The following is an 18,382-nucleotide window of genomic DNA, read 5'->3' as shown; positions in this document are numbered from 1 at the left end:
ACATCAGATGCAGCCTCAAATTCTCTCCTCTCACTTTGAAAGTTCTCTCTACTGTCCTACATGCTCCATTTGCCCTCATCTTTGAGAAAGCAGTGCCATATTCCCATTCATTCATTCAATACCAATGTACCAGACAGCAACCTACTCTAGGCCGGGGGATGCCCAGGTACTGGGGATCACGCAGGGAGCAAATCAGAGCTGAGTCCTTCATCTACGAGTGGTGACGTTGCTGCTATAAGGCAGGGCAAGGAGCAACAGTGCTGAGAACGCTATCTTAGGGCATGTGTCCAGGAAGACCTCTCTGTGTGGAGACCACTGCACAGAGCCCTGAGGGAAGGGAGAAGAGCGCCAAGAGGAAACCTAGGGGATAGTCCAGGCCCAGGCCCAGCTCATAGGTGACTCACGCCGGCCTACCCTGGGGCTGCTAGTTAGATTTTAATCCTTTCTATTCTGCTAGCTCCCACTTACTGGCCTTCAATCACATTTAAACATTCTCCTAAAAAGACTACCTTGTAAATACCATCCCCTAGTCCTGCGACCCCCGACACCAACCAGCTCCTTGTCTTCTTTCTTCCCTTGGTTCCTGACGCCTGACAGCCCACAGCTGCTGCCTCCTCTCCTGTGCCGCTCCCGGTCCCTCTCACATGGTTGGTTTCTGCCCCAATCCTACCGAGCCGCTTGTGGGAAACCCACTGCCAATCCCCAGACACCTCTTTCTAGGGCATTATCCTGTCCCCAGCAACTCCTCTCGCCATGTTTCTTTCTAGAAATTTTACCCGAATCACACAACTCACTCTGTCTCCTTCTTTGCTCCTCTCTTAGACAATTAAAGGCATTTACTCCCCAGGGCCCCTGTGGTCCTGCTGTTTCGTTGGCTGTCCCTCCTGAGCTGATAGTGTCCCACAGATGGAACTTGCCCTATGACTTACATCCCTACCTTCCAGACTGTTCCGTGGCTAGACACCATCCCTTGGTCTCATGTGAACCCCTACTCTGGGTACAGTTCCCATTGCATTCAGCAGAATCACTGTGGCCCCAGTCACCGAGGTGGACAGTGCAGCCAACGGATGGAACCGCCTCAAAGGGGCAAACACCACGGGGCTGCTGAGATGCCCCTCTCTGCCCTCTGAGACGCCCCTCCCTGCCCTTCTTCCCCTCCTGCACCAAAGGCCTCCTGGCCTCTCGCCACCACCTGTCCCAAGGGCGAGCTATCTGACAGGCCCCCTGAAGGGCTATTCCCAGGTCAGCAGGTTTGAGGGTTCCCTTTCCAGCACCGCACCATTTATTCCTCAGCCTCAGAGCGAGTGCGGGCCTCCTGTGCCTCTGAGCCTGCACCCGCCCCACTCCTGCCACCTCCACCCCTTCCTAAAGAAGGGGACAGCCGAGATGTGACCCATGGTCCCCACGCACGCCCCTTCACCAGCACATGCGTGCCTGTGGCAAAATGACTCATCCCCTCCCTCTGCACCCTCCCCCTGCCCCCGCCGGGGCCAGGCAGGGCTCCTCCTCCCCCAGTGCTTCCAGCTGTGGCAACCACATGGCGTTTGCCAACTGAGTCTTCTCCGGGGACCCAGCCTGGCCACGGGCTGTACCCTGTGTTTTATCACTGAGGAACTGTAAGCTTTTTGTAGGGGTCATTGTGTCAATGCTTCTCCCTAAAGCCACCTGCTTAACAGGAATGTCAGACATGGAGCAGGCCAAAATGCAGATGATGATGATATCAGTGCAGCTGCTCTGGACAGCCCTCTATGCTGTGCCCTGCTGGGTCAGGCTTCACAGACATGACAGCCAGGATCGGGTGAGGGGGCGCCCTCACCTCACAATGCAGGAACAGCAGAGCCACCTGCCAGGGCCAACAGCTAGGAATCAATAGAGCCAGGCCTACCTATCCACATGGCCTGCTCCCAGGCACAGCAAACACTCCAGTGGCTCAGCTGCCACATGCATGTGCACACATACACCACAGACACACCACACATCCCATACACACATACACACCACACATCCCATAAACATATACACAGCACACATCCCATAAACATATACACACCACATACCACGCTTCCCATACACACATACACACCACACATCCCATACACACCACACATCCCATACACATATAACACACATACACACTACACATCCCATACACATACAACACACATACACACCACACACCACACATCCCATACACACATACACACTATGCACCACACACCACACATCCTATACACACCACACATACACACCACACATCCCATACATATCCCATGTACATATACACACCACACACCACACATCCCATACACACATACACAACACACCTCCCATACACACATACACACCACACACCACACATCCCATACACACATACACAATACACCTCCCATACACACATACACACCACATACCACACATCCCATACACATACACAACACATATACACACCACACATCTCACACACAACACATATACACACCACACATCTCACACACATACACACCACACATCCCATATACATATCCACACCACACACCACACATCCCATACACATCGTATATCCCATACACATACACACCACACATACATACCACACATCCCATAAACATATACATACCACACACCATATATCCCATACACACCACACATCCCATGCACACATGCACACCACACACACTACACATACACACCACACATCCAATACACACATATACACCACACTCCACACATCCTGCACACATATACACATTACTTGCACACACACCACACATACACACCATATATCCTATACACATATATACACCATACACCACACATCCCATACACACACACACCACACATTACACATCCCATACACACACATACCCCACAAATACACACCACATATCCCAAACACACATATCCACCACACATCATGCATCCCACACACATATACACATCACATGAACACACCATACATACACACCGCATATCCCATGTACATATACACACTGCACACCACACATCCCATACACATATACAGACCACACACACACTACACATCTCACACACATATACATACTACATATGCACACCACACATCCCATACACATATACACAGCACACACATACACTACACATCCCATTCATATACACACACCACACACACACACACCCCATATACATATACACAGCATACACATATACACTACACGTACATATACACACACCACACACATACATGCACACACAAACATATGACACACACAACATACAACTACATGTATAAACATACCACATGCACATAGATACAAACACACACATGCCACACACATACATATACATACATCACACACCACATATACCCCCCACATATATACAGACACCTGCACACACACAACATATGTACCACATGCACATATACACAAACACACACACATCAATTTCAGTTTTCCAAGGAAAGTTATTAAACTTCTGCTGCCTGATCTCACCGGTCTATTCCAAAACCTAGTACAAGATGTTATCTGATATAGCACAAAAGTCACTTACTTTAATCTAAAATCAAAACTGTCATGAAGTTCTGTGGAAGACATCATGATCCCTAAACATTTTGAACTATTTGACAAATTAGCAGACATAAAAATCCTACCCAAAACGAATCTGGAAGACTGTAAATTAAAATTTACTTTGAAATGCGAAGCAATGAACCTGTTACATGATGGCCTCTCTTATCAAACATGGAAAAGCTTAGAGGTGGGCAGATCATTTTGTAATACTATATTTCATGTTTGGGAAATTTGAAAAAGGGGAGGCTTTCCAACCGGGATCATCTGGGTTTGGATATGTTCATGCTGACAATACCTGCTGTCTTCACGAGGCATTCCAAGATAGTGGTAGTAAATTGCAAGATGAATAACATAGAATTTTCAAAATTTGCTCCATGGACCACTGAACAATAATTCAACTATGAAGGGGGAAAGGAACTAAAAAAGCAAGGTGAACAAGAATCCAAATAATATGCTTTCAGTTATTCCTCAAAGAAGAAAAAAAAGAAAACTTGAAAACCAGTACTCCAGCCACTTGAAGTTCGGCAAACAGTTCTCGGCTTGAGACTTCTCTCACATTTGAACATGCTTGAGTTCAGCTGCAGCTAATGCTCAGATGCTGCTAGATAATATTTCTCCCCAGCTAAAATGGGGTTTATCGGTTCAGAAGAGATGCATTTCGCAGATAAAAACAACTTCCTCTAGCTGCTGATTAGATAAGCAGGCTCCGCATCCGTGCTCAAAAGCCTGCTGCCCAATCTCCAATTAGACCAGAGCGGCTGCTTTCTTTCCATGGTGAAAGCTGTCCCCAGCACCGCTCCTTCCCTCCCAGAGTGTAGAGGACTGTTACCACCATTTGTCTACCCACCCCCCTCCCCCGACTACCGTGCTGGTCTTCTGCCTGAAACCGTAAAATGAAGGGGAGATTTGGCACCAGAATAGCCAATTTAAAATATGGTAATCCTCTTACAATTCCCACTGCAGTCTTAGAACTCATGGCTGAGTAAAGAAATTTTTACTTCAATTGAATGAATAAAAAAGATTTATGCTTTTACACACTCAATCATTTGTTCTGGAGTCCAGAGGGAAAATACCTAGATTTCTTTTCTACTTTTTTTTTTTTTTTCAATTAGGCTAGGGTAAATCAAATTCTGTTCAAACTATTCAACATGAAGGACCTAAGTTGTGCTGATTCAGTTTCTATCTCTCAGTGCTGCCAGGGAGCCTAGAGCCTATGCCTCTGAACACCACACTGTGAGATGCAAGCTGAAATAAACCACTCATGAAACCATGGCGATCCCCTCACAACTCCAGGAGTTGGCTGCTCCAGTGCACAGAGCCAGAGAAGCACATTCTGGAATGTACCAGGGCATATAGAAATATACCTTATCTCCCTATATTCAAACTCATGTGTCCTCCCGCCTGAATAACTACTGCCTGAGGTTGTCCCGATTATCAATCCAGGTAGCAAGTCATTTAGTAAGCCCTGTCCCAGGCCCATACGGGCCTCAATCCTTTGGCCTTCCATGGATTCAACCAACCCATCTCCACTTACATCAATCATGGTCCCAATTCAGTCCTACAGCATTCCTGTGCCTCTGCCCTGGGTTTTTTCTTCAATTCTACTCTAAGCCCTAAATTTGCTTGTCCTCTTTCTCAGGGGTGGCCATCCTGTTTTCTAGCCTGGAATCTTTCTTCTCTGTCCTCTGGTCTTTTGCTCCTCTGTTCCGCCCACCCAAACGCCTCCCCTGCTGCCTGATTTCATGGGGGAGGAATGCCCTTACTCACACCTCCAGACCTGTGGGCTTGTCAATAGAATCCTAGTGGCTGAGGACCCTTGGTTAATTTAGGACACGGAAATGTGTACAAGAGAGAAGTCAGTAACTGGCAAAAATGTATGTATAAAGGAGGAGGAAAAAAATGCAAGGATTACTGAATACGGGAAGAAAATAACTAAGCTTTTACTTTTCTCACACAAAACACTTATCTGCTCTCCAGACCCCAACCCTGACATAATTCCTAAACGAAAAACTTTTAAGAGCCCCTGCTCAAGAGTTTTCAGAACAAGTCTCAATTCATTTTTTTACTTCTCTAGCATGTGTGCCATGGCTGACTGAGTAAATCTGGGGTTGCCTGAAGAGGTCACTGAGTGCATCCTCGGCTTTAAACAGTTTCATACACAACCACTTCAGAGAGGTGAGAGTTCTCTAGTTTTTAAAAAGACCACTTCAGAAGAACAAGCTACAGTCTCATTAAATAGACCATTCTGATGACTAAACTCTCCTTGCCAAAAGGAGAGTAAAGACCACATCTCTCCTTTAAGTCTAACTTAAATTCTTCAAGCAACACTTTAAATCCTTTGTTTCATTTTCTTCAGACCGGGAAGAAAATGGAGGCCAACTGAGGGCTGCAGGGCTGCTCTGCCCTCTGGCTCTGTCTCCTTCTCCCCAAACTTACACACAAACCTAGAATGTTCCTTCCACACTGAATGAAGCAATGAGGTGTGAAACCATTATTTGTTTATTCTGGGAGTGACTCACCAATCAGTATAACTTTGCACCCTCCTCATAGGGAACTGATTTCCACCATTCCCATCAATTTGTTTATTAATATGGTCTGTTATCCTTGTTGAGATTAGATTTGTCTAAAACTGAAGGATGCCAGTGGTCATAACAGCTCATAGCTTTCCAAAAGTGTTGTCACTTTCTAAAGCAGACACTCTTGTAATCTATTATTAGCAAATAATTTCCCACTTTTTTTTTTTTTTTTTTGCATCTTTTAGCCTCTCACCATTTCTCCTTGAAATTTCAACAGTGGCAGCTCGACTTGAACTTGAGTCAGGTGGCGGCCAGCACCCTTACTCTGTCCTTTAGTCTTGCCCTATTCTAACAAATTCTTCCTTTCTCTTTTGGCTGTTTTCAGTTTGTTTATTATTTGGACCATTTTTTTTAAAGTAAGAAATCCCTCTTCTATCCTTGGTGCTGGTCATCTGTTCTCTCCCTTTTCCCAAGTGAAGCTACGATAGCTTCATTTACCCTTCTTGTAAATCTTTGAAATTTCTATTTTGCACAAGTTGCATTTCTTTTTTCTGTCCTTTTTACTTTGTGTCTTTGCTACTCTGTCTTCAACAAATTATGTCTATATATGTTCCATCTAACCCTCAAGGCCATTCTGTGATGCAGGTTCAGTTACTATTGCCACCTTCAAAAGAGGAAAGTGAGGCTCAGAGAAGAAAAGCCTTGCCAGAAGCTCCAGGCCAGGGAGGAGAGGGCCTGGACCTGTCCCTTCTGAGGTGTGCCTTACCCACAGGGCACTCTCCGCCCCTGCTGCTCACCCTGCATTTCAGCAACTCCATTTCCTCCTCCCGGCCCCACTGCTTCTGTCTTTTCATTTCCTGCTGTGCACTCTTTACAGTCCTTTGCACTGATGACTTATTCCCATGGAATAATGTGATGAAATATGGTACCCAGGTTATTCCCTTTATCCACGAATTCCCCTACCTTTTTATATTGTTTCCTAATGTTCTCTACATACTTCATTTATTTAATGCTATACACTACAAATTAATGAACAGCCTGTCACCACATATGAAAGCCGGCTGGTTTCCTTCCAGAACCATGGAGGGTGGTCTCTAAACTCAGCTCTGTGAAGAGCCCTCTCTTCCCTCCATGTCTCCTTGGGCACTTCGGTCTTGTGGAATCCTCTCCCTCCTTCACTTCCTCTTCTCAAGCTTCTCCTTTGTGTCGTGCCTGGTTTGTCATGTGGGCTTTTGCATCTTTTTTGCTTTCTTTACAGTAACCTATCACTCCTGTGGCCTCTAGCCCCACTGAGGAGCATTCATTCTCCCAAATCATCTCAGTGCCCACGTCACACGGCTGTTCCCGCCTGTCCACAGGGCTGCATCAACTGCTATTTACAAGCCAAGCAAAGAGGTTTTCTAGGGTTTCTAAATTTCACAATTCTGAAATCATATTTTCTAAATTACATCCTGAAGGAAAAGTAGACCGAAAATCATGTCAAACATGATAAAGGGCAGGGCCAGGACCCATGGGCTATGACAAACCCGCCCCTGACTCCAAGGTGACACCTGTGCTGGGGGCAGCTGGGACCAAGGGCAGGACTTTGAACCAAGAGACAGCTCTGGGAACCCATCAGTAATGCCAACCAGATACTGGGTGATCTCCCACCCAGGAAAACCCACCAACAATATGACATCCATAAGGGACAGGATACTGACACTGTTTTGAAGGCACGTGTGCTATTCTTCACTCTCCAGGAATCGGCCTGACTTTCAGTTCTCTAAAGATGCCCCAGCCACGATGGCTCACAGCCTCTAAGGGCAGCTGCAGGGATTCCAGGGAGAGCCCATCTCTTTCTCCACAGCAACCTGAGCTGGCGTCCTCACTCTGACATCCAGGCTCTCTGTTCATTTACATGGTTAATGGATCATTTCTTCTGGTTCAGTCCCTGAGCCTCTGTGTTCTTGGGCAGGGTGTGAGCATCTGTTTGCTCCTGTGTTAAGCAGGAAGAACAGTACCCTTGGTGCTGGGTGCTTCAGGGACTAAAAAAATCAGGGAACATCACCACCCAATGACTATTCCTGTGCCACTTTTGCAAACTTTTATCATATCTATGTACTACTATTGACTTGATGTTTTTATTTAAACTGATTTTTTAATTTATATGAATGTGTTTTGAAAGGAACCCTCGTAGTGGTACAGTGCATGGTAAAACCAGTATCACTTCAATACATAGAAGACAATCTCAAAAATAAATACATAAATTAAAATGAAACATGATCATTTGCATCCCAACTTTGGAAAACCCTGAAATGATATATGTATCTTTCTTTGGTAGAATAGAGTAGATAATCCACAAGTTCATTTCTCTTCCCCTCTACTTTCCACATATAGTAGCCATTTTCCAATAGGGTAAAATAATTCATAAATGTACTTGTTTTCTGGATTCATCTACACCAAATGGCTTTAGCCACCATCTTTATCTGTTTGTGACATTAACTGTGCTGCTGAGTTAAAAAAAAAAGAACCATTATACCTAGTCCACTTGGTTTCTAAGACACATAAAAAACATACAAAATATGTTTTCTTTTCTTTTCTTTTTTTTTTTTTTTTTGAGATGGAGTCTGGCTCTGTCATCCAGGCTGGAGTGCAGTGGCGCAATCTCGGCTCACTGCAAGCTCCGCCTGCCGGGTTCACGCCATTCTCCTGCCTCAGCCTCCCGAGTAGCTGGGACTACAGGCACCCACCACTACGCCGGGCTAATTTTTTGTGTTTTTAGTAGAGACGGGGTTTCACCATGTTAGCCAGGATGGTCTCGATTTCCTGACCTCGTGATCCGCCAGCCTCGGCCTCCCGAAGTGCTGGGATTACAAGCTTGAGCCACCGTGCCCGGCCCAAAATATGTTTTCTATACATGTAGATAAAATTCAGTTATCACATTTTCCCATTATTGCATTAGGATGTCCTATAGACAGACAGTTGTGATTCTCATAAGCCTGAGAATTTTACATACATGTTCCCTCCTTGGCTATGGGGGCTTATGTAGCTGACCCACATTGATCCAGTCTACCTCATTTTACCTGTATGTCCTTCATATTCTTTTATGCCAATAGGTAGCTCTCAGTATCACAGCTCTTTCTCTTTTTAAAGAAGAAAACAGGTATTCCAGGGAACTGTTGACTCATTAGCTCATTAGAACATGGTATAATGGAGCGAGAACTAGTTTTTCAGTCAGAAATTCAGTTCAATTCTGACTCTGTCATTTCACCTTGGTTAATTCACTGAACTTCTCTCAGTCTTTGGTTTCTTGAAATAAAGAGGGTGGGTGAAGTTTTCCAAACACAAACTGTCACGTGTGTAAGTTAACCAGTGGAGTTGCAGATGGTTCCACACACACTTTTTTATGGAAAAGGTATGTAAATGTGTGCTTTGATTTTTTTCTAACATTTAAAAATTACCATTTATGAAACTTTCTATTTCCAGTTAAATCTGAAATTTAAGAACTAGAGATTAGAGGGATAACATAAAATGGCCAGATGTGGCTTGTTCTAACCCCAAACACTGAAAAGCACTGTTGCCAAAACACGTAAGTGTGTAATTTTCACGATCTACAATCCATAACATTTGATATTCCTGCAAGTGCAGTGAGGACAGAGGACAGTGACAGAGACGCGTCCCTGGGCAGGATTGCTCCTCAACTTGGACATTTTCTGGGGTGTGCGGCTCTCACGGCCATGCTGGCCTGTGAGTGTCCATCCTCCCACACACCAGAGGACCCCCATCCTGCTGATCTTTGTGCCATATTTCTTTAATATGCCAGTTGAGGGAACACAATGGATAAAATGACTTGCATCCCTTCATCATTGTCTTGGAAAAATACAAAGAGATAAAGGTTTCACAGGCACAGAGGCCGCTGGTGACCCACTTACCCACGACTCTGTCACTCTTGGAGCTTTGCTGTCCTCCCGAGGTGGTGGAGAGGTCCTCGGGGATCGGCATGGGCTCATCGCCCTCATCTGGAGTATCGCTTACAGGGGGGCTTTCCTTCCCTGATGAGAAAGAAGAAGTGTGAGTCTCGGGCGGTCATGGTCAAGGTGCCTGGGCTTCCCCCGGCTTTTGGCTTGAGAGGGTGGCATGAGGAGGCAGGTACTGGGTGGAGCCAGTGCTTCTCTGCTGGGATGCATATACCTTTTTCTTTTTATAAAAAAAGTCACTTCTCCCCACACAATACAAATGAGAGAACATAGATGTGCAAAAGGGAAGAAATACAATCACCTATAATCCCAGACACTGCCACTCTTAAAATCATCTTTATATACTATAAATAATATGAGGTGACATTATTTTGTTTTTCAAAATGAACTAGCTTTTAGACATTCTCATGTACATATTTCCATGCTCAGGGTCATATTTCCACAATTTCATGTATAACGGGTACACTAGGATTTATTTACATTCTTTTCCTATTTTTGAGTCCACATTGCTTTCTGTCCTTTTATAATTATTAAACAACACTGTAATGAACATCCTAATAGCCAATCTTTGCACATATTCCTAATAATCACCACAGTATAAATATCTAGACATTTTATCACTGCATAAAAGGCATCTATATTTTTAAGTTTCTTCCTATCTTTTGTCAACTTTTCCCCCTGTAAGCTTATTCCAATTTACCCCCACAATGAGCTTGCCACACCACACCCTCCTGTCAATTTGTGTTTGAGGATACCACACCAGGTATTCTGCTCAGAGCTGTACATTCTGCCATCTGCTCACTTTCTTTGCAAGAACCAGGGAATATCTTACCAGCTGCTTAGTTTGACTTAACTTAGTGGGGAAAAGAAGACTGGACAAGGAATGGAAGGGAACCCCATGCCTACTGGGAAAATGATCCCCTCTCCGCATGCAAAGGGAGTCTGCTAATACAAATTCTTCTCTTTGAAATAGGAAAATAAAATATAATCCACACAAATACAAAAATTGCTTATACTATACAAAGTAGGATTTACAAAATGAAATTGGGTTTTACAGAATACCTGTATTTATTTTGACTGGATTAGAGTTATATTTGACCAAAGGTTCTAGCATTGGGGAATCACTCCTACTCTGAGGAATCTAACCTTCCTTGGGAAGCCATAACTAGTGGGAAATGCTCTTTTCTCCACTGAAGCTGCAACTCCTATAGTTTCCGCCCTTCCAAATCTAACTTAAACTTGAGTTGAGACACAACCCACATGCCAAGAAACAGATGATGTGAACTTAGCTAAGTGTGGAAGACCATTTTAGATGAAGGTCCTGAAGAAGTCTAACAAAACAGCAACAGCCTGGGAGAGTGTGCCTGCTGACTGAGCTGGCAACAGGCAAAATGATATGAACACATAGACAAACCTAGATTTTTGAGAGTGTATGCAAATGATAAACCAAACATTAAAATGTCTGAAAAACATGACTTGGTATTGTGTGAAATGTCCTTGTTTGTTTGAATAAACCTTCCACAAGAGTAATACCAGCATTTCAGAAGACTGGCAAGACCAGTAAAATCATCCTCAGTATATAAAACAACCCTTCCTGGAATATTTAAAATAGAACCTGCACAGGCACCAAGCCTATGCTCTGGGGAATACTACTTCATTCTCTGGAAAACGGACATCACAATTTAATATTCCAGCTTAGCTGTAATTACCACAATTGGCATATTTTCAGAAAGAGCATTATTGGGTATATTTGGATAGCCAATACAAAATGAATAGTTAAAGACGGAGCAGGATTATAAGAATTTCCCAAGGAAAAACAAAAGGCCAGAGAGACATTGAGTGAAAGTGCTCATGTTATGCTAAAGCCTTGGCAATGTGCATTAAGTCACTACTATTTTCACTGCTGTAAATAGAATTTTTTTTTTTTTTTCGAGACAGAGTCTTGCTCTGTCACCCAGGCTGGAGTGCAGTGGCGCGATCTTGGCTCACTGCAAGCTCGGCCTCCCAGGTTCAAGCCATTCTCCTGTCTCAGCCTCCCGAGTAGCTGGGACCACAGGTATCCCCCACCATGCCCAACTAAATTTTTGTATTTTTTTAGTAGAGACAGGGTTTCACCATGTTAGCCAAGATGGTCTCGATCTCCTGACCTCGTGATCTGCCTGCCTTGGCCTCTCAAGCGCTGGGATTACAGGCATGAGCCACTGCGCCCGGCCTATAAATAGAAAATGTTTAAAGTAATAATTGCTAAATATCTTAGCGTTTTCACCTCTTTCATAAATGGGGAAAAACTCCAAATAGGAGAATGCAGGAGGTATATGAACCACCTCACAACTCTTATTTTTGTATAAGATGACTTCCTAGAGCAATGGTGTTCAAACTCCCAGGACTTTATGAAGGTTGTCAGAGGAATATATATATATGTTTTTTTTTTTGGTGGCAGCGGGGGGTTGGGGGGTGGGTGTGGGGGTAAGAATAACAAAATAATCTTACACAGAACTATAATATACACATAGGTCTCCTACATAAAGCGGGGAGCTTGCAATTTGGGGAGGCAGGGACCCAGGCCACTTGCCTTCTTGAAGACCTGCTAAAGTACCTTCATAGAAATGACCATGGAGCCTTCTGGCCTGACATGCTATCCCAATGAGTAAACATGTACAGGGCGTGTGGGGTGTGCACGTGTCTCATGATTAACCAGCTGTCATTATTATGGGGTGGAGGTGGGAGGTTGAGAAACTAAACTTTATTGACTCTTTTCCTCCTATAGCTTTTCCCTGCGATCACACTGGAGCACTGCAGGATGCTCTGAGACACCCTTAGATGCATGGGGCCCTGGAACCAAGTGAGGATCATAAAGAATCAGGACTTACCTAATGAAGAAATGTCATACTTTCCGCTCAGTGCATGCTAAAATACATCCAAATAACTCTTAGTTACTTTTATTAAAAAATTTAACTGCTGTATCTATGAGAAAACAAGATCCACTACAATTTGTTGAGGATGGTTCATAATAACAGGTACGCTTCTTAAGAATTACATCTGCCTTCAGTTCCTGCACTGAACTAAATGTCAGTGCTCCAGTGTCCCTGATCTTGCATCTCAGGACATTTATTTTTTTCAACATGGGGGAGAAAAAGGAATAATGAAACAGTAGGGATCGCAATTCTAAAATACCATGGGTCAGACTGATCAATAGGAACTCTCTATGCAGAAGAAACCACATGGGGAGAAGGGAGAATAAAAAATCAGTCTTGGTATGTACAGGGGCATCTAGTAAAGAGTCAGAACTGGATGGTAGTGAAGTGAGATATATTCACATGCCCACCAAGGGCCCTGTGTTAATTCAAGCTCGCCTTGCCTGAACTCAGTGATAGTTCTTAAGAGGTTGTCTGATTTGCCTAAAAGCCCCAAAGTGTGAGTCCGGGCTGCTGAGACTTTCATCCCTCACGTGAGCCTCTGTACCCAGGGCCCCTCATCTTCTGTGACAGCTGAGGATCTCCACGATGAAAAGTTATCACTTCATGAAACCCATCATGATAGGCACAGTATTTTTATGCACTGATTTTAAACCAATTTGCCTGGTTAACCATTTAAAATGTAAAAGTATGCAAGGATTATAAAACACTAAAAAATAAATGACTAAATCAAGCCAACAGGCATCTCAAATACTAACACACAGTGACTAGGAGTTAGTGACCCAGGACATAGTTCTGGCTTTCTGGCTTGACCAATTAGTTGTAAGACGAATGGGAACATGAGACTGGTCCCCTTTTTAAGACTCCTTTCCTCAAGTGGAAAAAGGAGGCTGAAAAGCATGATTTTGGTCTATCCCACAGGGTTGCGGTGAAGATAAAATAAAAATAATGTGCATGGATTCTAATATGCTAAGTAAACTTATGGTATTATTTGGTAAACTATATGTACATAGAAACATAAGGCATATATTGCATCAAACTCCCACACTTTTCCTAAGAACATGTACAATGACATGCAAACACACAGAGATGGAGACAGCAAGACATCAAGTGTTTAAATAGAATAATTTAGAAGATGCAATACAATTTCACGTATTTAGAAAAATGAAATAAACTTCTGGTTAAATTATAAAAATACACATTTACACTTAACTTACCTATGGCCTATGTTTCAAATAAAGCATTACCTATGAGAAGTGTTCTGGGAAAACTGGATGAGATATGGTATAATTAGCTTATAAACTGTAAGCAAATAATTTCTCAAGTAGATTATAATTCACTCAACAAAGTTCTGTCATCCCGCCTCTCCTAAATGCATGAGGTTTTATTATATAAAATTGCCCAAGAGGATATAATTCTCTGGGTAAATACAAGCTCAAAATATAGAATCTCAACTCTATAAAGTAGTGGAGAAGCTTCCACTCTAGGGTCCAAGTGGGGATCACACCCCAGAGCAATCTCTGACTCCCTGTTGGACTTCCGGTCAGTTGCTTAAATTCTCTGTGTCTCAGCTCCCTGCAGGTTGGAAATGATAACTGTATTTTCTTCTGTGGGTCCTTGTGAGGTTGAAATGAGAAAACACTTTGGGTAATGTTTGGTAAATACAAAGCATTTAATCAATGTGATTTACTATGCTTAACTTGATAAAATATTCCCATTGACACTGCAATATATACAAACCTTATTTACGTAAGCAGATTATATATATCTAAAGGTTTCCATATCCTTTAGATATATACAGTTTATGTTTATGTTTATGGAAACAAACTTCTGGTTTCCATATCCCCAAAAAACCACACTACAAATAGCATTAAACCAATATCCAATATCTATTTAGGGTCACAGGTGCCAGAGGAACCTTAGAGATCAACTGGCTCAAGTCCCTCCTGTTACAGATGATACTATAGTGGTCCAAGAGGCAAAAATAACTGTCTCAGGTCCCATCGTGGGAGGTAGAGGTGGGATGCTGATGCAGGTCTCTCAGTTCCCACATCCTTCACTTTCCCACCGGCTGACTCTTTCTTTAGAAACCAAACCAAAAAATAATGCATAGGTATAACACGTATTTTTGGAAAGACTGCCAAAAACACAAAAGAAAGAAAAATATGCTTTACCCAAAGAATTAGTGAGACGTGCCCTAAAGGAAAGGGTAGCTTGCTTTAGATATGCTCTCCTCCAAGTCTATCAGTAGCATTTTCTCAGTACCCTGTGGATTCAAGTCAGTAAACACTTATGGAGTGTCTACTACTACACATCTGTGAGACACTGTAAACCAGGGTATAGCCCACATTTAGGATAAATCTCAAGGAACAAATAACCCAGTGCTTTGAAAAAAAGCCAGATATTAAGTATTTATCTGTTTATCTAGCATTTCGCATACATTAGGTTGAATCCTGTGAAATTGCTGATACTTTAATATTTTATGGGAAAAGAGGATGATTTAGGAACATATTCTTGATAAGATTTCTTATAATCTATAACATAATCTTGATAAGATTTCTTACCAAGAATGTCAACTCCTATTTGGTTAAATGTACATCCTTATGCCATAACTAACTGTCATTTCTTCCAACTTTAGAAATGAAAAAAACAAATACTGGTTTTAACTGGAGAAGCAGAGATCAAACTCGAAGAAGTAGAAAAAGTATCCTTTGATTCTTTACTAAAAGTGACATGACTCTTTAAGTGCTCTCATCATTACGTAGAGTGCTCAAAGGTTAACAGGAATCAAAAGCAGTATGAGTGTTTTAGAAATAGGAATCCCTTTGGTAAGTGTACACAAACTAAATTTCAGACCAAATCATTTCAAACAAAAACAGAGTTTCCTTTTTCAGGAAGTCTTATGTAATAAGGTCTCCATTCTTGTCCCCGCCCCCAGCTACCCTATCCTTTGAACAGTCAGGGTGCAGAACAAATTACTTATTTTGTATTATGGTAAAGACAAGAAAACTACCAGAGGAGAATCAGGCTTTTGTTAGTTGCGTTACTAAGATACGAGATCAGAATACTGAGGGGCTATTCCTTATATAAACATTCTAGAGATGAATTCCTAGGTGTCAGCATTCAGCTTTGACTCTAGAATATCAGAGTGTAGACCCCTGCATTGGCCAAAGGGGTCTCATTTTCTTTAAATGCACCATGCAAAATACCAATTTAGAAGCTACCCAAAGTGAAAGCGACAAGGAAAAGAAGAGCAGAACAATGAAAGCCTCTGCTTTTTTTGGCCTCTGGAAATTTTTAACATGCTTGGGTTTTTTGACACTCTAATCACTTCTAGTCACAGTCAGCAAACCCAGTGAATAAGATCCTCTTCCATGAGTGAGGATTACAGTCCTCATCTACCAGTGTTTCCCAGACCAGCTCTCCGAGGCTGCAGTGAGAGGCTGGCGAAGCCAAATGAGAGGCTATAAAGAGCTAAACTGCTTTTTTTCGCATTTAACTCGTTTTTTGTTTTTGTGCTTTTTTGTTTACGAAACAAAGTAAACGCTTAAGGAAAATAAATTCAAATAATGCTAAAAGGTAGAAGATGAAAAGCAAAGGTTTCCTTCTCCTCCTCCTCTTCCCTAACTCATCCCCTTCCTTCTACCATCAGTCTTCCAAGAGGAAGTCGAGGTTAATAAATATCACCCAAGAAGTTTCCTAAACGTTATGGGCAAGCATATAGAAAATATGTATGTGTATGTAATTTATTTTCTTTTAAAAGAACGAGATCATACTTTGCATACCATCCAGAACCATGCTATTCTCACTTTCACATGTATTTGGACTTCTTTTCATACTAGTTCATTCATATCCTCCTTATTTTTAAGAGCTGTATGTGGAAGTACATGGATGTACCATAGTTTTAAAATACTGATAACAATGCTGCAGTGAACAAATGCTTAAATGCTCTGTGCACTTGTGAGAATATACCTCTAAGGTAAGTTCTTCAATGCAAAATTGATATTTGGATTTATACCATTTTTGTTTATATAGATAATCACAAACTTTTGGACACATTTTCACTTTTACCAACTGTACCATGAAGTGCCTGAATACCACATTCTAAAAGTTAAAAAGCCACATGTTCTCACTCACATGTGGAAACTAACAAATGCTGCTGTCATCATTATAAGTAGAAAGTAGGACAGAGGCTAATAGAGGCTGGAAAGGTCGGGGGAGTGGAAGATAGGGAGAGATTTGTTAAAGGAGACAAAATTACAGCTATGTAGGAAGAATAAGTTCTAGTGTTCTACACCATTGCAGGATGACTGTAGTCAACAATAATATATAGTTTCAAATAGCTAGAAGGAAGATGTCGAATGTTCCTAATACAAAGAAACGATAAATGTTTGAGATGATGAATATGCTGATTTACCTGATCCGATTACTATACATTGTATATATCACAACATCACTATGTACCAAATTATTTTGTGTCTATGTACACAATTATTTTGTGTCGATTAAAAAAATTAAAAATTAAGTGAAAATATTCAATGATATACAAAAAGAATTATATAATTCTCATTCGTGAGAATCATTCGTGAGAATTATATTTAAGATATAAATGTGAGAATTACACAAAGAATGTGGCAATTATATTGTAATAAATATGAAGCCTCACTCTAAAAGAAAAATAAGCTAGCCTTTTGTTTGTTCTTTGCACCTGGGAGAGTTTAAGTCCAAAACCTGAAACATGAATAGAGCGGCTGAGGAGTGGTGGAGAAGGAAGCCTGCAATTGGCAGATCTATCTCCAGTTCCATGGAACTCAGAAGATCCTCTCCTGCACCTTCCCCAGGGAAACCACCAAGCAGGGGAGCAGCCACACATAGGTCCTGGTCTTCATCAGGAGCACCGACTTGTAGAATCCCATAGAAACTTCAAAACACGAGGGCGCTCAGCCAAGGCAAGGTGCCACTGAGAACTTTCTCAAATATAAGTCAGCCTCTGGGGCTGGCTGTGAGTCTGTGAGGCTCAAAAATATGAAATACCAAAAACCCCAAAGTCCATGAAAGCTGCTACTGGGACTGACGCCTCTGGATACAGGGCCAGATAGAAAGCTGTCTTCCTATGTCCATGCATTGGGGAACTGTGCGGTTTTGTTGGTTTTGTTGGACTGGCTCACCGTCTACCCTCAGTGCTGCCAAATGGTCACAGTCTGTGACCTACCCTTAGGCTTTTCCTACTACAGACTTCTCCACTTCCTGGGTCTCCTGGATGAGAAGAGCTATATCCAATACGGCTTGAAAAGATATATGGCAAAGGGGAGCAATGTTGTGTCCATGCTTAATGCACAAATAGTCATGACTGTGCCCAACAATTATGTTTTTCAAGCTTCTCTCTCTCTCTCTCTTTAAGTACCATCATTGGCATGTGTTTGGGTTTTAAACCAATCAGCCATTTTTCC

The 18,382-nt window shown here is 42.4% G+C and overlaps 1 protein-coding gene across 16 annotated transcripts in view; it reads right to left on the bottom strand.

Annotated features, from left to right (window-relative positions):
* The window catches only part of IKZF1 (IKAROS family zinc finger 1), a 101,004-nt gene that overhangs the window by 67,325 nt on the left and 15,297 nt on the right, over positions 1 to 18,382 (bottom strand). For all 16 annotated transcript variants that reach the window (XM_034964082.3, XM_063606231.1, XM_057302872.1 and 13 more), the window contains exon 3: positions 9,973 to 10,092. In XM_034964082.3, the coding sequence (XP_034819973.1) occupies positions 9,973 to 10,092 (120 nt within the window). The remainder of the gene's footprint in view (positions 1 to 9,972; positions 10,093 to 18,382) is intronic.

The sequence above is a fragment of the Pan paniscus genome, chromosome 6 (assembly GCF_029289425.2).
Source record: "Pan paniscus chromosome 6, NHGRI_mPanPan1-v2.0_pri, whole genome shotgun sequence".
NCBI lineage: Eukaryota > Metazoa > Chordata > Mammalia > Primates > Hominidae > Pan > Pan paniscus.
This window is presented reverse-complemented; position numbering and strand designations above follow the sequence as displayed.